This window comes from Paroedura picta, chromosome 4 (genome assembly GCF_049243985.1).
Source record: "Paroedura picta isolate Pp20150507F chromosome 4, Ppicta_v3.0, whole genome shotgun sequence".
Taxonomy (NCBI): Eukaryota; Metazoa; Chordata; class Lepidosauria; order Squamata; family Gekkonidae; genus Paroedura; species Paroedura picta.
Window position 1 is genome coordinate 111,165,037 of NC_135372.1, and position 25,714 is coordinate 111,190,750.

At 45.8% G+C, this 25,714-nt stretch overlaps 1 protein-coding gene across 8 annotated transcripts in view; it reads right to left on the minus strand.

The window, feature by feature from the left end:
• The window catches only part of NAV1 (neuron navigator 1), a 313,603-nt gene that overhangs the window by 71,721 nt on the left and 216,168 nt on the right, over positions 1-25,714 (minus strand). Inside the window, exon 1 of one of the 8 annotated variants that reach the window (XM_077335068.1) lies at positions 2,245-2,483. The exons of the other annotated variants lie outside the window; for them this stretch is intronic. Coding sequence (XP_077191183.1) covers positions 2,245-2,312 — 68 coding nt within the window. The 5' untranslated portion in view covers positions 2,313-2,483. Of the gene's footprint in view, positions 1-2,244; positions 2,484-25,714 lie in introns of those variants that run through there. 8 annotated transcript variants of the gene reach the window in all.

Sequence of the window (25,714 nt, forward strand, 5' to 3'; positions counted from 1 at the left end):
AGATAATGACTTTACATTCAGGCAAACATTCAAGAGTACTCTATTGTCCCATAAAAGAATTAGTACGGCATCCGGCTGGAGCTCAGCCATTTAATGGACATCACAAGCCATGAGTGTCTCCCTTGTGATAGCAAACCCCTGCAAACAGGGCACGGTGCCTTCATAGATTTCTACAGCCCTGATTATCTCACACACACACACACACACAGGTCCAAGGCAAAAATGGTGAACTCACAGCCAGTGGCTGGAAGGAAGAACCCAAGGTCCAAATTCTTAATCGGCTGTTTGTTTACTGTTATGCTGTTATAGCACTGCTCTAAATTTCTGGACATCAGCAACAAATGTAATGAATAAGAGTTCTTCAGCCCAACATTTCAAGCACTCATCTCTCTTCCAAAACTCAGGGAAGCATTACTGGATTATTAATATGCAGAATCTGAAATGCACAAGATTGGCACCAGAAATCCCACCTGCCTGGGAACATCGGTACTCCTTCTGAAAGGAAACGTGGGTCAAAGTTCCCCCCTTTGTATCCAATTTCCCCTTCCTCTCTCAGGCTCCCATTTCCTTTTGGCAAGAACTAGATTTTAACTATTTGGCAAATGGAGGATGACTCCAATCAAGGTAGAATATAGTTTCATTACTGCTCAGAAGGGAATGCAGCTGAATTGGGAAAATACTGAACATCTGGATGTAAGGTTTCCACCAGGAACAGCTATTTCCAGGTGGACATTTGTAATGGCACAACCCATTGTTTTTAAAAAGCCTATTAATAGATGTTTGGAATATTTATCATCTTAGGGATGTGGGAGAGGGGGGAACACATGATGAACGCCAGTCCTGAACAGTGTAGTTGCTGCCTTTGCGTTGTCCGGTGAAAGCAAACCCAGCAACTCAGAAATGTTACCTAAAAACGGCATTTTGCCAAGCCAAGGAGATAAAACCAGAGGTACTGGATGCTCTCCCTCTTCAGGTGGTTCATGTTGAGAAGAAGCCACTGGTTGATACTACATTGACAAGGCACCCTTGGGAAGACTGTGGCGTCAGACGGAAACAGGTCTGTTGAAGATTTTTATTTGTTTTGAGATAATCAGTGTTGAGGTGTCTAAAATCAGGAATGGTGCCAGGTGAGATCCAAAATCACTGGGCACTCCAATGGGCGTTCCAGGGACTCCGATACTCCCCCCTCTTGCCCCCCGCACACACACAAGTCACGGCAGCTTCGCGGGACGAAATGCCTCCCCACACCTCTCTCCCGCATTTCCTCGGAGGCCTGCAAATAGTCTCCCTGCAATGGTGCCACGACCACTGCCTGTCCCTTCCCGTCCACACGACAGGGCCCTCGCGGCTGGCAAACAATGCTCGGTTGAGGCCGAGCCGCAAGGCTGGGCTCCAGCGCACGCCAGACGCTGCCCGTGCAAATTCAAATCGGCCAAGCCCCACCTCTCCTCTCCCGCGTGGCCTCCGCCCCTCCGAAAGGCCGTGGCTCGCAGGGCTTTAAAGGACGGGGAGGGAAGCGAGGAGGAGAGCGCCGCAACGCCAGGCGCATTTCGAAGGAAAACGTGCCCGGCACGACACAGGGGAACAACCAGCCCTCGCTAATACCACGAGGAACGCAAGAAGGAGCGCAGGATTCAGGCCGGGGGGCGGGGAGGCAGACTCAGGCGCAAGCATCTGCACCCTGGATCGTGCCGTTGCCGTGCCAGCCTTCCCTGCGGGCGCGATCGCTACCAAAGCCTGGCTATGCTTTTCTTAAAAAAAAAAAAAAAATCCGATGGGAACAATAACGGTGCGTTTTCTCCTGCGCTGAATGTCCCGGTGCTCTGAAGCCCCGGTAGAGGCCAGGGGGCAAGGCAGCCCCATTCCCTTTGTAGGTCAAGCCAGACCTCGGGCTGGTGCGTGGGCAATAGCGAAGGGACAGTCCACACCCCCACCACACCCCCTGGCCGAAGCCGCTCGGGTGGCGCCCGGACCGGCGGGAGCCCTCCGCAGCTGCCCCGCGGGCATTCCGCAAGGGCTGCTCCCTCGCATTGTTTCCGCTTCGGACCCCGCAGCAGAGCGCCGGCCTCGTGTGCGGACCGGCGTCCGCGAGGGCTCCGCAGCTCAGGGACTCCTGACAGGCGACCACGCGGCTGGCTCCGGCATGGGCATGGGCATGCCGCCCTCCGCAGACCGACCGCGGGACGGGGAGCTCTGGCCGCAGCCCTGGCTGAGTGCCTGGCCCGAGGCTCGCTCCGTCCTTACCTGCTGGGTCTGGCGAAATGCACGGTGCGGAGCGCCCTGCCCGACCTCTGCAACGGCGCATGGAGCATTTTCTCGAGCCGTCTCTCTCCGCCCCGAGCACGCTTCGCAGCCTGAGCGAGTCCGGAGCCCCAGCTGCCCGCGGCTAGTCGCTCCGCTTCGCCGACAGCGGCCACATGAAGCCGGGAGGGAGGAGGAGGAGGAGAAGCGAGAGCCTTCCCTCCGTCCCTCCTTCGCCCTCTCGCTCGCCTCCCCCGCCTCCAGCAGACGGCTCCTGTCAGCCGCGCTTAAAGCTGCAGCGCACCATTTCCACCCAGCGCTGACTCTTGTCCCCTCCGCCTCGCGGAGCTGCCTCTTTAACACTCACTGCAGGTACGGCAGACAAAGGGCTGTTTGGCTTTGCCTTGCCGATTCATTCCTCCTTGCCGCTGGAGCTGCCACACACTTGCCCGGTGCCCCAGAAAAAGGTCCCCCCGACCAACCATTCGTCAGGGGTGGGGACTGCCGCAGCCCGCCGCACCTCAGTGCTGTGCTGGGCTCCAGTGCCTGCAGAGAAGCCTTCATCCTGGCAACGGGCAAGCAAAATGTCTTTGTTCTGTTCACCAGGCAGCCACTTTGCTCCCTGGCTACATGAGGCATCAGTCCGTGTGCAGAGTGGCAAGCAGGACATGATCCTGCTGCCAGAGTGGGAAGCCCGCTGGGGAAACACATTAGCCGGAATAGGGATGGGTGCTCAGCATCCAGGTTCCTCGGGGACTCTCCCTCAGGACTCAGCAGAAAAACCAAACCTTTCAAACTGAAGGCCACCAAGCTCTTCCATGGGCAAAAAGTGCTCAAAGGAATGAAGCTGCAGCTTCCAGGTCCTGCCCCCCCCCCCTTTTTTTTATTATTTTAGATGTCATCTAGTACTATTCTTGACCTTTTTGGATGGTGCAGCAGGCTTTTTGCTGCCTGCGCTTCTCCATCAGCCCAGTGAACCCTGCTAGAAAAATTCCAACCCTCTACCCTGGCATCTGCAGAAAGTGTCACCGTTAGAAAGACAAAATGTCACATTATGGCCTCCTTTGCATTCCCCCCCCCCTTGACAATGGATGTGACAGTCTTGAATTGTAACAAGCAGAATGCACATGTCAACTCTTATGCCAATGTGTTTCTTCCAAAGACAGATTTTCCTTTCCCCTTTGAAAATGGGCTCAAGGGCATTTGAACATGAAACACTGAAGCACCAAATGGGTGCAGGCATTTCATTCCCTGTATCAATGTTCAAAAGAGTTATAGTGCAAACAGAATGCTGAAGGGACTATAAGAATCTAAGGCCTAATATTCCTTAGTCATATGCCAATGAGACAAATATCACTGGTATTAGGTTTATTGGGTGTTCTACAAATTAAAGGTGGTTCTAGGCGAAGAGGTTTGTAAATTATTAGTTGTGCTGAATAAGTACTTCATAGCACCTGGAAGTCACACAGCTGCACACACACACACACATGCTAATCCTATTGTGGAAACTATACAAACAGACCTGCAAGTGAAGCATTTATTTTTTGACATAGTTCCCCTTTCAATATTAACACCCAGCTACTGGGAAACTTGCTGTCTGGGTTCCTCCTGATTCACCTGTCAATGTTACTCCATTACCAGTTAAGACAGTGTATTTTGTATGGATCTATACTCCATGTGGTATTCGAGAGTTATTGTCAGATTACTGATGACATTTAGATGTCCTGCAGTTCTGTACAGTTTCTCCACTGGGGTGTTTGTCTGTCCTTCTCTCCCATTTTCTATGAATACAGCAGCTGCATCACAGAAGGTCCCAATGTAGCAACTGTTCCAGGAGAACCCAAAATCTGTGATAGTTATATTTTGCAACAAATTAAGTTTGGATACACATGCAGCTCCAAAACCTACCACATAATTCCTGGGGCCTCTTTGGTGTGGGAAAATGGCATATGGCAGGATGGGGGAGAAGAAGACAAATCAGTTTTTATATGCCACTTTTCGCTACCTGAAAGAGTCTCAAAGCAGCTTGCAACCACTTTCCTTTCCTCTCCCCAAAACAGGCACCCTGTGAGGTAAGTGAGGTAGGTGAGGCTAGGAGACCTCTGGCAGAACTGCTCTGTGAGAACAGGACTGTGACTGGTCTAAGGTCACCCAGCTGGCTGCATGTGGAAAAGTAGGGCATCAGACCCAGCTCTCTAGATTACAGGTCATCCTCTTAATCACTACACTGAACTGGTTCTCCCCCCCCCTTCCATGTTGTAGCCCCAAGCCAAATCAGGTGGACCTTTAAAATGTTGTTCCCCACTGCTGGGTGCCCTGTGAAAAAGCGAGTTATATCCCCAGCTCACCACAACCAAAGCAGGACAAATGTTCATAGGATTCACTGTCCTTCTCATTCTGCCTGCACAATACCTTCTATCCAGCGTTGCTCAGTCAAAATAAGATTCAAATTACTGATTACAAGTTGCCTTTAGCCACAAAATACACCTGTTGCTTTAGTAGGGGTCAAAAATAGAACCTTCTTTCTACTGGCATTCTACTCTAAAAAGTTTGCCCCACACTGGATGAGCCCATTGTGGATTACACAACGAAGCTGAACTGATCAGACCAAAGAAATACTGTTGTACATATGTGAATGCCCTCAAGTTACAACTGACTTATGTAAACTGTAGAAAAGGGTTCTCAGAGGAAGTGAGAACCAGAGATGGTTTGCCATTGCCTTCCTCAGCAGAGTATTCTCTGGTGGTCTCTCACCCCCACCCCCACCCCCACCCCCACCCCCACCCCCACCCCCACCCCCACCCCCACCCCCACCCCTTAGCTTCTGAGACCTGATTAGATATATACCATGTTACTGTCCCTCCTCCTGGATACCCATCTCCCCATTTTTACCTTGTTTGGAAATTTTCTTCAAATCCTGAACCACTCACTCCTCCTCTTCATCCAGTCTGGTGGCATAACTCATCACCACCCTGCCTGCTCCCTCTTCCCAAGCCCTATAAGAAAAGAACCTTTTGTTTCAGGATTGGCTTTCCCCCATATCATAGTTCTCTAAAACCTAGCCGTTCCTCTTGTGCGCACTTCTGCTGGTTTCACTCTCATGTGTGGCTGCAGGTTCCCCTGCTCTTGTTTCGTTTTCTGTTTTGGACTATGTGGAGATGCAGTCCCACTTTTACCCCTTTGTATTACTGGCTGCTCAGATAATTGAACCAGCTTGGCCGGTTTTATAGAGCCAGAATGATACAGTGGTAAGAACGCTGGACTAGGAACTGAAAGATCCACAATCGAAACTCCACTTTGCAATGGAAGGTTGCTGGGTGACCTCGGGCCTTCACACAGAATCAGACTAACCTACCAAACAGAGCAGTTGCAAGGATAAAAGGATGAGTAGCAAACAACATAAGCCACTTTGGGTCCCAGCTAGAGGGGAGAAGGTGAAATACAAATAAGGGAAATAATTAATACACCTAGCTAAGTCTTACCTCCTTGCTCTCTTTCTTTAGTTTGCTCTGGTTGTACTCTGTCTGGATGCTTGGAGGTCCTGGGTCCTTCAGACGGGCTTTTAAATTGGTTTTACAATGCATGGTTACTATTCCTTTGATTGCTTACATCTTCTGATGCCCCAGCAGAGCTTTCCAAATTGCTCCCTTCAATAACCTTCATTTCATTTTTATTCACCTTCTCAAATTCCAGGCTTCCAGTGACACCTCACTTCTTTGTTGAAGATCCCTTATTGCTATTGTGCAAGTGTCTAATCAGATTTGGGGTGTTCCTTAAACTGGGTGTGGCATCTAAACAAATGGCTCTTAGAAAATGGGAGGCGATGGAAGGAGGATTTTCCACCTTATTGTCTTCTATTTCAGTAAGGATTTGAAACTGGGCCATATTCACAGCATGTATCTTCCTGATGACACATGGTAACAAGTAATGACAACCATTTCCAGAGCCATTCCACACAGCGTTAATGTTGCTGAAGTCTTACCATTGTGTAACACTATTTTTTTAACGTTATGCACAACTTCGTACACAATCTGCAACACTCCCACAAAAATCGCTTCCTTGTAGTGCTTTTCGGAACCCCCCCCCCCAAAATAAACGCTAGACTCTTGAGAACAATCTGCAACACATCCGAAAAAGACATGTGCATTCTCAATATAGCGGTAGCAAGCATGTCCCTCCCTAATTCCTTGTGCCCGAGCTTCCCACGTCGCGATCGCCATTTCCCCCCCTTAAACTGGGAAAAGCAACGAATAAGCGATGCTTCTTCAGCTGAAATCCCTCCACGAGCAATTGTCTGTAAAGTTTCCAAGCGCAATACAGCCCCCTTTTCGACACTGCCCTTAATTTCGGCCAGAGGTGGGGGGGAATTTATTTTTTAACTTTAAGAGCGTGTAAACGATTAAGCACCAGCTCCTATGCCAGCAAAAAAGATCTTTCTGCTATATCAAATGAACAAATATGTGTTGCTACAGGTGTTTTCAGGTTTTTAAAAAACAGTTTTTAAAGGGAAGCACGAACACAACAGTTAATTGGCTGTTCTGTTTGATTGACAGCCACGGGCGGGAGGAAGCACGGAAAAATATCGCCTCCTTTGTTGCAATTTCAGCGAGACCGGAAACTTGTGCGTTACGAGAACAGCGCTAGTGGGAGAGCCTTTTTTCCGAGAAAAACGGCTGTGGCCGTTATGGAGACCTGCCGCTATTGATTGCAGCGCTTTTCAATAGCACTCAGATTTACCTACATTACCAGTTGTGCGGAATGGCCCTCAATTTTCCATTCAGTCACAAGTCCTACTGGGCAGAGTTCAGTATCCTAACCAACTTTATAGAGCATTTAACCAACAAAGGCTACAAAACCAACAACAAATGGTCAGCCAAAAGCCTAATTGATTCCAAGTGTTCTGTTTTAGCAAAGGTCTACACTTTTAAGGCTGATCCCACACCGTGTTCTCCATCATTGCTGGTTTCAAATTAAAGTTCCCATGCTTATTTTAACTCTGCACAACATATACTCCATTTTCCTCAGTCCTCTGTCAGAAAAATGGAAGCTGGAAGAAGATGCGAAAGATGGCCTTACTAAAAAAATGTAAAACTTGACAATTCCTGCACCTAGCACAGTTAGGAATTCTGAAAAGTCTCTGGTGGGAACACATCTGCAGTAGTGCCTCCCAAGGTTAAGTACAGGCCCTCTATGAATGACAACCTGATCATCTTCCACTGACTTTGCCACAATGCTTGTACAAACAGTTCTCAAAAGCTGTAAACCATTTAAGCTTCAGCTGCTAAGTCAGAGGAGCCTGGTAGAATTCTCTCATACTGCCACTGCAGCACTTCGGCGGTTGTAATCAGGCATGCCTGACTCAGCCACAAATAAGGTCTCAGAGAGGCAAGTTCAAGCACAGACCCGCTCAGGAAACACTGAGCAAGAAAGAACCACAGACAAAAGGAAATGAAAATATCAAAACTACCGCTTTCACATGACGTTACTGGGTATAATTCAGGTTGACATGATGGTTTGTCCACCCTACTCAAAGCCCACCCCCCACCGGCCACTATGTTTAGAAGTTGGTGAGGTTATGCCTAGTCTCACCTTTTCCAAGGGTAGTAAATGGATATGGATTTTTAATTCGGTACCAGAGATGCACAAATGAATGAGAGACAGAAAGAAATATTGCTACTTAAGGAGACGTCACCTAAATGAAGATGATTCCTGAGTACATCTCTAATAGCTAATCAGTATATAATAACTACCACCAAGACAACCGAGGGCCAGTTTCATTGTTATTCAAGTCACATAAAAGTCCCCAGGCAATTTTAACATGAACCGAATCAGGCTTATCTTCAAATGTGTTTAACTTTAAAAAACAAACAAAAAACTAGCAACCTTTAAAATGGTTTCCCTCAAACTATTTAATTCAGCAAAATCTGTGAACTTTTCCCACCATGGTCTCAAGACAGTAGCAACTGTAGTCCATAATAGCAGTCCAAAACAATGACTGTTAGTTTCTGGAGTGTTCAGTCCAGCAAATCTAAAGCTGTAAGTGTATGTTGAACAATTACAGTACTGAATCTGAAATGACAAAAGGAACTATTAGAAAAGGGTTGTAAGAGATCCATTTCCTCATCTGCCCATTTCCTTGTCTGGAAAAAACTGTTCTCAGCAGCTCTCAAAACTCTGAAGGTGACGATCATGCTCAATTGTCAGCAGAATACTTGAGGAGGGGATTAATTTACAGAATCAATTTTTACTACATACCTGAAGACCTTCCTAAATGTAGAGGATCTCTTACCTTATTTATTTATTTATGCATTTATACCTAGTCCTTCCTCAAAGGCTCAGGGTGCTAGAATACATAAAGAATTAAACATCAAATATTAGGACTTAAAATAAATAAATAAATAAAAATTAAATAATTAAACCAGTTTCAAGCTTCCTATTTTGCCAAGTGAAAAGAAGAAGAAGAGTTGGTTCTTATATGCTGCTCTTCCCTACCCGAAGGAGGCTCAAAGCAGCTTACAGTCACCTTCCCATTCCTCTCACCACAACAGACACCCTGTGGGGTGGGTGAGGCTGAGAGAGCCCTGATATCGCTGCCCGGTCAGAACAATTTTATCAGTGCCATGGCGAGCCCAAGGTCACCCAGCTGGTTGCATGTGGGGGAGCGCAGAATCGAACCCGGCATGCCAGATTAGAAGTCTGCACTCCTCACTACTACACCAAACTGGCGTAGTGGGGAAGGAATAATAAATTATGCACATATGTTTTACTGGACTACTACTAGGCTCATATTTTTATTTATTTACATTATTTATAGTCCACCTGTTTGGCTTGGACTCATAGAGTGAGTCAATACAATCAACAGGATGGGACTTTTGATAAACAATGCAATGTTGTACAAACAACCAGGAATACACAAAAAGGGCTGCTGCAAAATCTAAGTAATGTATTAACATGACATATTAAATGATGCAATAATGGCATAAGAGGATTCTACTTAAAAGAGCCTCTTGTGGCGCAGAGTGGTAAGGCAGCGATATGCTGTCTGGAGCTGTCTGCCCATGAGGTTGGGAGTTCGATCCCAGCAGCCGGCTCAAGGTCGACTCAGCCTTCCATCATTCCGAGGTCAGTAAAATGAGAACCCAGCTTGCTGGGGGGTAAGCGGTAATGACTGGGGAAGGCACTGGCAAACCACCCCATATTGAGTCTGCCATGAAAACGCTGGAGGGCGTCACCCCAAGGGTCAGACATGACTCGGTGCTTGCACAGGGGATACCTTTACCTTTACCTAGACCAGGGGTAGTCAACCTGTGGTCCTCCAGATGTTCATGGACTACAATTTCCATGAGCCCCTGCCAGCAACTGCTGGCATGGGGCTCATGGGAATTGTAGTCCATGGACATCTGGAGGACCACAGGTTGACTAGCCCTGGTGTAGACCACAGTCCTTAATTTATCCAAGTGATTTTGTGAATCATTTTGTACAGTGCTACCCTATTGCCTGCATAGAAAAACCCTCTTGAATAATTCAGTTTTGCACAGCTTGCAGAAAACCAGGAGTGGGGAAGCCTTCCAGACCTCTTCAGGCAGTATTTCCATAAGGTGGGGGGTCACAAGGGACAAGGCACATTTACACACAGTTGTTGATTTTGCCCATTTGCTGGCTGGCACCTGCAGAAGGCCCTGCTCAGATGAGCGAAGCTGTTGTGGTGGAGCAATTGACCAATGGATTTCAGTATTAAATAGAATGGTGAAATATTATCTTTTCTTTTTAGCATGGACTGGTGTGAAGCAGTCCAATGGCTGGCAAACATTACAGAGTCCATTGGTCTCCCACTGCTGGTTATGGGGTGAGGTTCTAATACATGCACAGGGTGCTGTCATCTACCATATCTGGCAATGAGACTGCCTTATTGAGAAGGCTGGGTGTTGAGCCAAAAATGTGTATATTATGCAATGTGCACTGATACCCCCCTCCCTATATTCCCTCACATACATGAGGGAGTACAAAAGAGCATTATTCCCTAGCCAATGGGTTGCTTTATCTCTGCTATTTAATAAAGAAGCATGAAAGCTTGCAACACCATCTGAAAGTCATTTGTTCCTCCTCTTCAGCAGGTACAGGGTTAAACATAATATTAGCAAAGCTGAAAGAACTTGTCCCTACGGACTTGAAAATAAGTAATTCCTTTCTCAAGCTTTCCCTTGCCTTGGCAGGCATTTTCCTCAACTCCCTTGTCAATGAGCCTACCTCTCGTTTATTCTTGTGCATAGGAAAACAATAAATCAGCAAGCACTGCCTCTGATTCCTTATTTATTATTAACCCTGTGTGTGTGAGAGAGAGAGCATGAGCATTAGGCACACATGGGGCAGTCACACTAATATATGCATGTCTTATACATGTCTTAAATGTGCATATGTATATGGAAACTGACTGCTACCATAAGCTACAGAAGCTGTACACATGAAGAGGTTATGCTGGTCCTATTTTCTGGGAAGCTCTGTATGTGCTGTGGATGATCAGGCTGTCAGCCCATCATTGGGTAGCCACTGTTCCTAGATTCTGGAAAGAATTCCTACTGCACAGAATTGCCCGTCACTTTTGAGCAAAGAACATCCAAGATACTAACCAATGTGATTAAGCAGCACTGAGCTGATGGACCCAGGAGAACGGCATCACAGAAAAGCCACAGCTCACTCCAAAGGAATCCCCATGCACGGTGTGATTAAAAGGCACATCAATTATTCCCTTTTCCTGTGTGCTGCTCCATTCTACTTCTCCCCTGAGCACGTCGCCTGCCTTGTAAATCAGCTAGCCATCTTCTCCACCCCTTCCTTGAGCCCACTCCTTGCCTTGTAAATCAGCTGGCTTGAAGCTTATGGTTTCCCTCCTTTCTTCAGTTCTCTGGCCAGCAGTTGTTGGAGTTACCGAAAGACACACTTAAATCATATCTGACTGACGAGTAACCTAGTCCAGACTTCTGAAGTTGCTACCCCTGCACTGCCAGCCCTCCCATTTGCAAAAATAGAGAGAACAACTCTATTAAAACATGCTCTGCCATTCCTCTATGAAATGCTCAATGTGCTGCTAACATGTGTGCCTGCCAGCATATGGAAAGTTTCCAACTGAGTTCAATCTGCGGTATAAATGTTGTACTGGTGTCCAGCAACATGAATTCCAAATTCCATGAATGTTAGTCTCAGAAGAAAACACAAGCAAACATTCCAACTGCAGGTTTCCTCAAGGCTAGACTTAAGCGTAAAACACCATAGTTCAGAATCTCCCGTTCTCTCCTCCTTCTGAAGAACTAGTGGCCACGCTTTGCCTGTTCAAGTTGCAAGAGAAGGGGCAAGGGAGAAATTCTGCACATCTAAAACAATCAGAATTGAGAACAATATCCAGAGTACTTGATTTTCATAAAGGCAAATCTCCATATACTCCTGCCCCCTCTTCCACATTTCAGTAACTTCCTTGATGACTTGGTAGTCTAAGCTACCTGAAAGCTCAGGTTTTATTGCCCCCAGGCACCTTTTCATTCCTGACTCATGAATCAAGCAGAATTAACACTCCCTAGTTCCACCTATGCACCCATAATTGTTAAAGCAGATCAGAATCCCTGCAACACTGGATATTAATAGACTCATAACACCAGTTATGTGCAAGCTTCCATGTTGTGGCTGTAGCTCACTGCATCCATGTCACCATCAGTGATTGCTACCAATTTCTACTGGACACAGCAAATTGTGAGGAAATGTACACTGTGAAAGATCCACAAGGTAAATTACTTTACAGTTTAGAGAGCCCGGAGTACAGGCCACAAAGAAGCCAGACCCCCCTGAGGAAATATAACGTGCAGATTAGTGCTGAAAAACTAAAACAAATAAGATCTTTTATCAGTCTTTAGCCATCTTGATTTGAATAGAATAGAACATAATACAGTACTTTTAATTTAAAACATATATTAGCCACCTTTGTTCCTGATAAGCACTCAAGGATGCTTACAATGTACATAACAAATTACAATAAAATACTAAAAAAAAAAAACCCACCTCATAACCGACTCATTAAAATCAATAATTTAAAACTGCTGGTAGGCAAAATCAAATGCTATGATGAATAGTACTGTCTTCAGAATCCTGAAGAAAAATTATATTAAGTTAACTTATATTAAGAGGCACACAGTTTAATTATATTAAAGAATATACAATCACAGTATACTTCCAAGTGGCTTCAGTATATTTGTTTAGATATTTATCCACTGCTTTTCTCCATACTGGGGTCCAAAGTGGCTTACAACAGGGGTGGCCAAACTGTGACTTTCCAGGTGTCTATGGACTACAATGACCATGAACCCTTGCAGGGGGCTCATGGTAACTGTATTCAACAGACATCTGTAGAGTCACACTTTGGCCCCCTCTAACTTAGAATGTTTCATGCAAATATGGGTATGATAAGGGACCAAAATGGTAGGGACCTCACAGAAGCAGAAGAGATTAAGCAAAGGTGGCAAAATTATACAGAAGAACTATACAAGAGCGAGCTTAACATCCCTGATGACCACAGTGGGGTAGTTACTGACCTGGAGCCAGACATCCTGGAATGTGAAGTCAAATGGGCCTTAGGAAGTCTGAGCAACAATAAAGCTAGTGGTGGTGACAGCATTCCAGTTGAACTATTCAAAATCTTAAAGGACGATGCAGTAAAAGTGCTACACTCAATATGCCAGCAAATTTGGAAAACTCAGCAATGGCCACAGGATTGGAAAAGGTCAGTTTACATTCCAATCCCAAAGAAGGGCAATGCCAAAGAATGTTCAAACTACCGCACCATTGCACTCATTTCTCATGCTAGCAAAGTTATGCTCAAAATCCTACAAGCTAGGCTCCAGCAATATGTGGACCGAGAACTTCCAGAAGTACAGGCAGGATTTCGAAGAGGTAGAGGAACTAGAGATCAAATTGCCAACATACGCTGGATCATGGAAAAAGCTAGGGAGTTCCAGAAGAACGTCTACTTCTGCTTCATTGACTATGCTAAAGCCTTTGATTGTGTGGAGCACAACAAATTGTGGCAAGTTCTTAAAGAGATGGGAATACCAGAGCTCTTGAGAAATTTATATGCAGGTCAAGAAGCAACAGTGAGAACTGAACATGGAATCACGGATTGGTTCAAAATTGAGAAAGGAGTTCGGCAAGGCTGTATACTGTCGCCTTGCCTATTTAACTTGTATGCGGAGCACATCATGAGAAAGGCGGGATTAGAGGAGTCACAAATTGGGATCAAGATTGCAGGGAGAAATATCAACAACCTCAGATATGCAGATGATACCACTCTAATGGCAGAAAGTGAAGAGGAACTAAAGAGCCTGTTGATGCGGGTGAAGGAGGAGAGTGCAAAAGTTGGCTTGAAACTCAACATCAAGAAAACAAAGATCATGGCAGCCGGCCCTCTCAATTCCTGGCAAATAGATGGGGAAGAAATGGAGATAGTGACAGATTTTATTTTCCTCGGCTCCAAGATCACTGCAGATGGGGACTGCAGCAAAGAAATTAAAAGACGCTTGCTCCTAGGGAGGAAAGCTATGGCAAATCTAGACAGCATCCTAAAAAGCAGAGACATCACCCTACCAACAAAAGTGCGTTTAGTCAAGGCTATGGTATTCCCAGTTGCAATGTATGGCTGCGAAAGTTGGACCATAAGGAAGGCCGAGCGTCAAAGAATTGAGGCTTTTGAACTCTGGTGCTGGAGAAGACTCTTGCGAGTCCCTTGGACTGCAAGGCGAACAAACCGGTCAGTCCTAGAGGAGATAAGGCCGGACTGCTCTTTAGAAGGCCAGATCCTGAAGATGAAACTCAAATACTTTGGCCACCTCATGAGAAGGAAGGACTCCCTGGAGAAGAGCCTAATGCTGGGAGTGATCGAGGGCAAAAGAAGAAGGGGACGACAGAGAATGAGGTGGATGGATGGAGTCACTGAAGCAGTAGGTGCAAACTTAAAAGGACTCCAGGGAATGGTAGAGGACAGGAAGGCCTGGAGGATCATTGTCCATGGGGTCGCGATGGGTCGGACACGACTTCGCACATAACAACAACAACAACTTAGAACATCACTCTTTCCTCTTTCATTTTATCCTCGCAAGAATCCTCTGAAGTAGCTTAGGCTGGATTGGCCCAAGATCACCCAGACTGGTTCCATGGCAAGGGGGTTCAAACCTGGGTCTCCCAGATCCTATTCTTATGCCACACTGACACTCCCTCAGGAGACAAATGGGGAGCACATAAAGGGGTAGACCACTTACCTGGAAGGTTGCCTGGCTGCAAAAGCCTTCCAACTAAATCTCTATAGCCAGATGCAGAAACCAAGGACCAATTTAGGGATTCTGAAGAGAAGGAAGCACCCTTAGAGATCTGTTATTTTCTCTACAGAAACTGGCATAGAAAATAGAGTGTCTGGTGTCAGGCAGAAGGAAAGCGGGGCAGATTTATACAGTTCTGCTTCTGCCAAGCAAGTGGAGTGACAGCTGCTAGCAGAACATGGCATCTTGGAGGCAGGCACCTGTTCTCTTTAGGGTCCACACACAGCAGCAGTATCCAAGTCCCGATAAACAGAAACCTTTAGAATAAAGCTCTGATACAGACATGTTCCATGCTTCCTTCCAGAGCACTGTTAAACACCAAATCAGATTTCCATAAAATCAAATCTGAGTCTCATTTTGATTACCTGCCTTCTCAACCTCAGAACTACGCCTCAGTTTGAATTGTGCTTGGAATTCATGGGTCCATCTTCTCCTTTATTTCAGTTAGAAAAAGTGTTTCTGAAAGAGGGCCAGGGAAACCACCTTAAGGAAGAATGTGTAATCTTTCAGTTGTAGATGACATGGTGAGTGGTCCACGCAAGGTCTGAGCGCACTACCTCCAAGCCTTGGAACTCCTTTTGACAACCCTCCTTGAAGGTAGCAATGGAAGAATCACTCATGTCACTTCACCTTCTTCCAGCCCTCCCAAGCTCAGTAATCATTGCATCTTTCTCTGCCATTCTCTTTTCCAGTTCAACTTCATTTTTTCCCCTTGGTTCTTTTCTCTCCCTTTACTCCTGCATACACTACCCCTGTTCTCTGCTCCTCCCTAGTGGTCTGAGTTGTACGCATAAGAAGCAAGAAAAAAGGGCTAGTCTTAGTCCTTCATAGTATTCGTGAGATTACGACACAAACATTTTTGCTCCCTTCCCCATTTTGTTCAATTCATGTTGTGTGCAAACAGGATGCAAACTCTGTTCAGACATCTTCCTCTGTAAGGAACCAACTGAGAGACTGTCCAGTCCTGGGCAGAACCATTGGGGAGAAAGAGCTCCTGGCATGAGATAGAATGAACAAAGACTCAGGTCTGAAGATCTGGAGGTAAAACTTGGGTGGGCAGAGATTGGAGAAGGGGGCTCAGCAGGGATGTGATGTCATAGAGCCTATCCTAGAAGCTTCCATTTTCTTCCGGACAACTGATCTCTGTATTTATTAATGTGTAGTCCACCTTTCTCACTGAGACTCAAGGCAGGTTACACAGTCTGGGTCACTGCAGCCAACACGGTGTGACATCCAGTAAGCAATGTAATAGGATTAAGATTTCCCAAATTAAAACCAAGTAAAAATCTAGACCAACAGGCTTAAACAAAGCTTGAGTATTAGAATGGCATATTAAATATGCAGAAAATACATAATCACAGCAACAGAACAGATGTCCCAGAGAGTATAGCCTACCATCTCTCTCTCTGTTAAAGACTTCTTCCTGAATCCATGATTTAAAAAAAAAAACCTTTATTACCTGTGTTAAAATCCCCCCTTGAATAAATCAGTTTTGCACAGTTTTGTGCAATACCAGAGAGTGGGAGCCTTCCTGACCTTATCAGGCAGGCCATACCATAAACTACATCTACACACAGGTTGTTGGTCATGCCTGTTTGCATGGCAGCATATGCAGAAAGTCCTGCTCAGTGGAGTAATTCCAGAGTAATTCCAGAGTCACCCCCCCCCCTATACAGGAAGAGGGTAAAACCTTTCGCTCACTAAAATTCAGCTTCAAAACCAGGCAGGGGGCACATATATTGGGAAGATGCCTCCTAAACCATTTCCTCTCATTTTGCTTTAATTTAGATTCTAAAGAATGTTTTCCTTACTGGATGCTGGGGATTGTCATGAGGGGATTGTCCCCCAAGTGTTTTGGTTTTGTGAAACTGACAATTCCCTGCTACCCAAGGAAGGCTCAAAAGGGCTTGAGCTAGAAGTGTGGCACTTTCTACATGATCCCTGTGCATGAAACAGCAGCTTGATATACAAGAACATGCAGATTAAGATTTTCAGGACATGGAAGTAGGTGTTATCATATCACTAGTGAATGCTTGCACCTACTGGACATCACATCCTAGAACTAGGTAGAAAGAGTTAGCAGCTCTACCCCAAATAAACCCTTCACAGCTACTGATATTCATAAGAGTGTGGGGAAGGAGTCAGCTCAGTAGAACTGCTTATAATGTATTTGCTACAATAGAAAACCTAAATAAATCCTAAATCCTACCACAACTGAAATCCTAAATAATTAATTATCAAATGGGAACTTTGTCTTAGTTCTGGCATTCCGGTATCCTCTAAGCTTTGTTTACATATTTCATTTTTGCACAGTAGCATTCTTTTTCACATGATGAAAAAAAGTCTGAATTAAAAACTAGAGAATAACACGCAGTCTGGGAAACAAAAGGGTTAATGGTATTTTATTTTCATTCAAAAATTGCTGCAGAGCAGGAAGAATGGAGTTGGAGACAGAGACAAGGAGAGGGGCGGAGAGCAAACTAATTTGCCGGAGAGCTTCTTGGTATGTGTCTGCCTGTGGTTAGGAGAATTAGGGGAGGGGGAAGGAAGCATATGGGATCATGCTGCTAAAACTTGGGTTTACTTGGTGTCTCTTGCAGTTGGCTGAGGAAGGAACCAATCACATTCAAATAACCAAAAGAAGCTGTTTCAGACCGTTGGCTTAGGGTTCATGCAGGTCTAGGATTAGAGGTGGCTGGCTGCTGCGTTTGATTTAGGACAAAGAGGCCACTTCCCCTAAGGGCAAGCTGCATATTGCAGAACAAGCAGAGAGTAACTTTGCTGCACCAGCCAGCTTTAGAATCACAGTTTGAAGTTGTTAAGTCTCCCAGCTCTTTCTGTTAATCTACCAGGTAGTGTAACAAATCATAAAGCATACAGGCCCATGTAGAATCTACTGCAAAACATCTAAACCATGGGTTTAACTCCCAAACTACTGCAGCTGAATCAGAAAACTGAGAACCAAGGTGGATCTCTTTTCCGTCCTGAAACAGTTTACAAAGTCAAAGCCGAAACTACATTTCACTCTTTGACCATAATGGGAGACTGAAACTATTGTGCACCGTTTTAAGTGCTAGCAGCAGCACCCAAATTTGTGGGAAAGCCACATCCTTGTTGAGGGAATTCAGATAATTCCTAGCAGTGTGGAACAAGATACAGAAAGATCTTATATGCACCAAGCTCTAAGAAATTAGCAAACCAAATCCCACAGATTTGAGGAAGCAGCTTCCATTGTATGTACGAGCCTGTTGTTACCTGCCTCGAGCCAACCAGGAAGGGCAGGCTATAAAAATAAATTATTACTATTATATGAATTTAAGAAGTCTGGTATTGCAAAGCTTGGATTATCTGGCATAACACTAAAGATGTCCTGATAAACAGTTTTTTTTTTAAATTAAAGTATGGTTTGTGCAACTGATTCTGATTAATCTACCAGAGGAAAAAAACTAATCTGTTTTGTGTAATGCTTACTTGCATCTGGCAGATTAACCAGAATTTGTTGCACAAACCATGGTTTAAACTAACCAGTGTATATTAGCTTCAACAAACCAACTCTTGTCTTTCTTGTTTACCTCCTAGCAAGCAGCTATCCTTCTTATGATGCTGTTTGGCACAGTAGGGTATCCCGCTCCGGGTTGGGAAATTTCCAGTGTTTTGGAGATGCAGCCTGAGAAGGGTGGGGTTTGGGAAGGGGAATGACTTCAGCAGGTTATGATACCATAGACTTTGCCCTCTAGAGCAGTGGTCCCCAACCTTTTTATCACCGGGGACCACTCAACGCCAGGGACCACTCACCAAGGACCACTCAATGCCTTTTACTGAGGCCCGGTGTGGGGGGGTAGTTTACTCCTCTACTCTCAACCACTACCCTAACGCTCTCTGATCGCTATGGTAATGTTTAAACATCCCTTCAAAATAAGATACAGACACGCCACAACAATGAACATAAAGAACATTTTATTTTCACTCATGAAAATATTCACTATTTTAACTCATGACAATGACAAATCAATGGGAACCCTGGGCTTGTTTCTCTGCAACGAGATAGTCCCATCTGGGAGTGATGGGAGACAATGACACCCAAAGTGTGTTGTAAAGCAGTGGTCCCCAACCTGCAGGCCGCGGCCCGGCGCCGGGCCGCAAAGGCCATGGCGCCGGGCCGCGGCTCCCTCTCCCCGCCCCCCCCCCGCAGTAAAAAACTTCCCAGGCCGCAAGGTTGCGGCCCGGGAAGCTACTTACTGCGGGAGGGCGGGGAGAGGGAATCAGGGCCAGGCCGCGCCCGCGCGGCCCGCAGATGCGGCCCGATCCACGGGTGCGGGCACAGCCGGGCGCGGCTCGTGGGCACGGCCCAATCCGCGGGCGCGGCCCGCGGGCACGGCCGGGCGCAGCTCGCGGGCGCGGCCCGACGCGTTGGCGTGGCCCGCGCGGGCACGGACCCTGCGGGCGCGGCCCAATGCCCTGCCGGTCCCCAGCCTAATAAAGGTTGGGGACCACTGTTGTAAAGGGCCGGGGGGAATGAAGTATAGGGCCGGGGGTGGGGGGAGAAGGCGTCCCTCGGGGCCCACCTCCAATTAGTCAAAGGACCACATGTGGTCAGCAGCCCACAGGTCGGGGATCGCTACTCTAGACCAGCTGTTTTTTTCCTGGGGAACTGATCTCTGTGCAGACCAGTCGTAATTTGGGGAGATATTCAGGCTGCATCTAGAAGTTGGCAGTGCTATTTGGTGGCCACATGCTCTGAGGGGCAGTAGAACGCTTAACAGAAGTAGCTCTATCCAAGCTCAGTGGCACTGCTTTCTTCTAGTCATTAACTCTAATAATCTTTGGCAAACCAAACGGGGGTATAGAATCATATTTTTCTAGCAGACAAAATTGAAGCAGGCAAGAATAAGAACTATGCTCTTTAGGCATCTGTAACTGATCTGGGCTCCTTTCCTCCATTTCACTTCTGTTTAATTGAATAGAAAAATAATTAACTTCATAAGCCAACATTTCCATTTGTGGGGTGGGATCGCGTTCCTGGCCTCGACTATACAGCAGGAGTGGATGCTGGCTCCATGTACACCGAACTGCCATCTTGCTTCCCTCTTAACCCCAGTTAGAAAGTCAGTCTGAATATCTGCTTTGCCAGAATTCCGTGTCCCTTTTTCTTTTTCGAGGAGCTAAGTTGAGTAACATACACTCCCCAGGCTTTGGTCAGCAATTCCCTGCTGGATTTCAGCCTAGCCAGCAATAATCATTAGGGGCTTGTAAGCATTTTATTGATTAAAGAAATTACCTGTGCCTTATAGCCTTAAATACAATATTCAGCAGCTGACACGGCACCCTCTTTCAGCTGCATTTTTGACCCTGAAAGAGCTGTTGCTCCCGCTTTGGGGTATATAACTTTGGGGCATTCTGGTTCTGGTCTCGAGGGTCTGCAATGGTCAGACAGAACTGCCTCTTATCCTTTTGGTTCCAATGGGAACTGTCACCCTATTCAGTTTCATCCTGGCCAAACTGATGTATGCATCTTTCGTCTATTTGATAAGCAACACCTTGTAAGTTAGGCTAGGAGATGTTGACTGACCCAAGATCACCCCGTGATCACTTACTATGTGGTGATTTAAATCACAGTTTACCCAACATTCTGTCCATTACATCACAATCTCCTCTCAAGAAATGAAGTGTTGTAACTGTATGGTTAATTAACGCTGGGTTATTCATGTGAAGGCAAGGCTAGTAATTGCCTAGACAAAGTATGTTGGTGTCTGGGGCTAATGGGACTGCTGATATCTTGCTGAGGCCAGGCTGGGACAAGTGGGACTCACCTGATTCAAGTACTGGAATCTCCTCTGTTGGGAGGATGCCAAGGAGAATCGTAGCAGATAGCATCAGCCTCCCTTCTCCCACAAGCTACATCAAAGGATTTCATCTTTCCAGACAAAGCAGAAGGGCTCCATACCAGTCCCAGGCTACAATGACAATGCAATTCCTAAGCTGATTTATACCCTTCTAAGCCTTCAACAGAAAGATGTAACCCTGCTTAGGACTACACTGTGACTGCTTTGCCATAAGCACCCCAAATCCAGGAGATGCCATCAGTCAGACTCTCTTTTGACTGCTGTGTCTGTGCTTTGCTTTACCCATCTTTCTGCACTGAACAGCCGGAGCTCATCTGTAGCCACAAACATGTAATATTCAGGACACTCAGCAAAGTTCTCTACATACGCACATACCATTCCATTATTTTACCAAGGAGTCTGGTAATAGTGGGGTCCAGTTTCCGGGAATGAGGCTCAGGCAAGCAAGAGGAGGCACAAGCAATCCCATAATGTTTTTCTTTTCTTTCAAACAGCTACCAGTTGTACAAAATGACATCAGCCATCAAATCACAACCATGTGGCCTGGCTCTAAAATATTCTGGACTAAGCCACAGACATTTACTTGCACCCTGACAGTCCATAAAGCAATATATGGCTAGGGGAAGGAGGGCTCTTATACAAAGCTGACTAGATACCATAATAGTAACTATGAATCAGACAAGATGTAGTCCATACTTCAGTTTACACATAGGGGAAAACATTCAAGCACCAAACCAGGGAGTCACTGCATATAAGTCATGTACAGAGAGAATGGAGGAAGGATCCATGACCATGCTGCAAGGCCTATGCACAAAACTATAAGGCCTTTCCAAAGAGAAACCCAGCTCTCCTTTCTTCTTGTTATTTATTTCTTGTCTGTTTCAGGGCTTTCCAGCTGGGGCACAGCCTTAAGCGTAGGTGTATGGTTGAGACCAGCTCCAAGCTCTGGGCTGATCTATGTTAGATGGATTGCTCCCAGCAGAGTCCCAAGGCTGGTATTTTCCATATGAGCTTCAAAGCCCTCTAGCTTTGTTGGGGCCCTTCCTGAACTTCCAAAGGTTTTGGATGTCAGAACCAATCGGCAGACCCTGGACAGACTTGCCAAATCACTTCCATCCTTTGCATTGTGCTGCAACATGACACCACCTCTCCATGTACTTGCACATATGCATGCACACACACCACTTTTTTTTTGCGCTGTTTTCACTAGCATCTCCTTGCAAAGCTGTTCTAAAGGGCACAGAAGAGACGATCTGCTCAGGCACAACTCATAGTTGCACTTCAGCCATGTGTCCCACTTACAGAGTTAGCTTGCAGGAAACAGCCCAGAGCGCTGGGATTCGAGCACTCTCAAGATATCAGGATGCAAGTACAGAAGAGAAGAAGGAAAAAACCCTCTCACACTCTACTATAAACAGGGTAGCACAGCATGTAGAACTCTCTCAAAGACAAAGCCTGGGATATAGCTACATTGTGAGGTTAGGTGTTCTCTACATTGTGTGCAAATATACCAAGTGTTAAGACAGGGAGCAATTCCGGTGCCTCCAGGTATGATCCTTTTCCAATACATATCATGGGGGGGAAACAACAGTTGTGGATGAGCAAAGGAACAGGCAGAGGAATGTGGCAGAGAGCACACTGACTTCATTCTCTTCTGGTGTCCCAGAGTATTTTTGTGCTATCTACAAGGAAGGAGGACCCAACAACACTGACAGCCTTCCACCTCCGCTGTCTCATCATCTCTGAATGATCCCGTATTAGTGAAAATGGAAAAGGGTATACAGGAAGGTCCTCCTTCCTTTCCAAAAGCACTCAGCTCCAACCACAGTCAGCCTGCAACAACCAAGCAGCTGCAGATCGAGACTGAATAGCAGAACTGGATCATGTGATGGGAAAGAAGGGAATGATGTACATAGAGAATCCAAACCAGTCAGTTAGTGCCAGCAACAAAACTACTATACTGTTAAAAGGTAAAGGTATCCCCTGTGCAAGCACCGAGTCATGTCTGACCCTTGGGGTGACGCCCTCTAGCGTTTTCTTGGCAGACTCAATACGGGGTGGTTTGCCAGTGCCTTCCCCAGTCATCACCGTTTACCCCCCAGCAAGCTGGGTACTCATTTTACCGACCTCGGAAGGATGGAAGGCTGAGTCAACCTTGAGCCAGCTGCTGGGATTGAACTCCCAACCTCATGGGCAGACAGATTCAGACAGCATATCGCTGCCTTACCACTCTGCGCCACAAGAGGCTCCTATACTGTTATATGTGTACAATTATCAGATATTATTGCACGTTTATCAAATGTTTTATAGACTGTTCCATGTATTGTTCTTATGTTATTATGTAAACCACCCTGAGCCCCCGGGGAGGGTGGTATATAAATAAACAAACAAACACACAAACAGCTGTTCTCCCAGGGCAAATTTCATTGGAAGAATACTATATTTTCCTCAGGGCAAGTGGCTCAGAGCCCTGAGGTCACTGCAATGAATTATCAGGAAGGGAGAAGTCAGAAGCTGCTAGTATGAAAGCTATAGCCTCTCTATAGCTCTGATCATCACTATAATACTTGTATTAGTAACTTTGATAAGTGAATAGAAGAAGAAGAGTTGGTTCTTATATGCCACTTTTCTCTACCAGAAGGTGTCTCAAAGTGGCTTACAATCACCTTCACTTTCCTTTCCCCACAACTGACATGAGGTACATGAGGCTGAGAAAGCTCTGATATTCCTGCTCAGTCAGAACTGCTTTATCAGTGCTGTAGCGAGCCCAAGGTCACCCAGCTGGCTGCATGTGGGGGAGTGCAGAATCAAACCCGGCTCACTAGATTAGAAGTCTGCACTCTTAACCACTACACCAAGCTGGCTCTTGGTTGGGCAATAGTAATTGATAGGCAGTAATTTCAGAACAGAAAGAAGGAAGCTCTTTTTTACACAACCCATAGTTTATGGCATTGTCTACCACAAGCAGCAGTGATGGTCACCAGATTTAATGGCTACAAAAGGGGGGGTTATACAAACACATGTAGTATATATGCATAATGGTTACAAGTGTTTTGGATGTGCCATCAAATCATTTGAGACTTGGTGACCCTATGCCTTAATAATCTCCAAAGCATCTTGTTCTTAACAGCCTTGCTCAGATCTTGCAAACGGAGGGCTGCAGCTTCCTTAATTGAGTCAGTCCATCTGAAGTATTTTACCAACTAGAAACAAAAGAAGCCTGTTAGATCAGGCCAAAGATCCCTTTGGTATAACATCCTGGTTCCAACAGTGGTCTACCAGGATGCTTTCGAGAAGCCCATGAGCATGTGACATGAAGGTGTCAGCTCTGCCCTGTTCTATGCCCCCCAAAAGTTAGCTATTATGCACAAACAGGAATGGCTATATCGGTCTGCTTGTCAGTTTTGGTAACCAGCTCAGCGTCCCTTGTGATAAATTCTATGGATTAAGTACAGGTTGTGTGGAAATGGTAAGAGTCTCAGTTCATAAATGCTACTCTAACTGCTGAAAAAACCTGGGGCAGCAGAAGTCAATTAATTATATAGAATATTAAGACAATGCAACACGCAATACAGTGTCATTTCAAAACTTCAGCATGCAATGAAAAGGTCTAGTGTTTTGGTATATAAAGAGGCAACATTGTCTATTATAGGCCAGTTGACCTTTCATACCAGTGCAGTGTTCCTTCACTCCACACAGAATAGTAACCTACAAAGGGATACAGCCTTCTGTCAGTAAGAAACCAAGATTTACTGGAGAGGGGATAATATTAACTTCCTGCTGCTTATTAAACATCAGCAAATGTTTATAAACCAGCCAAACATACTGAAATAAGCTATCAAGGCCTCAAGAGCTGCCTGAAAGCAAGACTGTCCACAGCCCAAAGTCGGAGGCACTTGACGTGAGAATGATCTCATAAGTACTTCCTACAGCATCCTTGTGATTGTCCAGCTCTCTTGAACGCTGAAATGCAGCCCAGAGCAGTTTTGGAACATCTAACCTCAGATGCTAGGGGGAAGGAGTTCCAGCCAACAAGCATCAGAGAAGGAGATGCTGAAAACTCCAGCAAGATTTCTAGCTAATAATGTGTGATTCTGGGAAACAGCAAGAAAGATTCTCCCCAAATCCCATCAAACTAAGTTGTTCAGCCAAAGAGCTAGTTTGCCTCCAGACAATATAGAGGAAGGAACACACAGTGCAGAAACGAAACAGAGATATACTGCAGGGCAGAAATTGCTAATGACAACAAACATCAGATAACAAAACTTGTCAGTTTCTTCCTTCAGTGAAAATATTTAATAGCAGAATCTTCCCTTTGCATTTTTATTACCATGTGACTATTTTCATGTTATAGTAATAACCTACTAGATGTTTTCATCTGAACACAGCCCGCGGCGCTGCGGGCGCCGCGGACTAAATAAAGCCATAAAGGCTTTGTGGGAGGAGTTAGGGCGGGATCGGTCCGGGATGAGGAAGGGTGCCGATTGGCCCCTTCCTCCGGACAGACCATCGGCCGGGCCAATCGGCAGGAGCTTTGCGCCTGCCGATTGGCCCGGCTGATTCCCACCCTGCTAACAAGGAAGCAACTGCGAGGCGCGCGGAGTGCGGCTCGCAGTTGCTCCTTTGCCGGCAGCCTGACGTGGCAAGAGCTGCATCAGGCCGCTGCCCAAGGGAGCTCCCGGCAGCCACGCTCTGCATGACTGCAGGGGGCTCCCATGCCTAGCACCCGCTGTATTTTAGGTACAGCGGGCTTGATTACTAGTCTATTGCATAATTTGGTAGATGTTATCAGTCACTGTATTTTCATAATAGATTGTTTAAATTGAATAAGGATTTTTTGCTTATCTTTACATATTCATGTCAAATTTCCTCCTTTTGTATAAGCTGCTAATTTGTAGAGGGTTGTTATAAGAACATTCCCCTTACACTGAAACAACGTTTTTGTGGGAGTGGCGAAATTGATACAAGAGAGCATATATTGTTCCACTGACCTGCTTATGGAGACATTCATAACAACTTGATTGAACCATTCCTTAAAAAGTTGCCAGAACATCATGATGTAGATCTAGCAAAGAGGCTGCTAAGTGATGAGTCCCCCCCAGGTGACAACTCAGCTGGCTTTGTGCCGCCGCCATAAAAATCCGATGCTCTAAAGTAGCATAATTTTAAGCTCTATTTTATGGTCTGTTTTAAAAACGGCATTATATCAAATTACCATATTCTTTTGGTCTTTTATGTATTAACTTCATACAACTTGGTCTGAACGACTGTAATAAA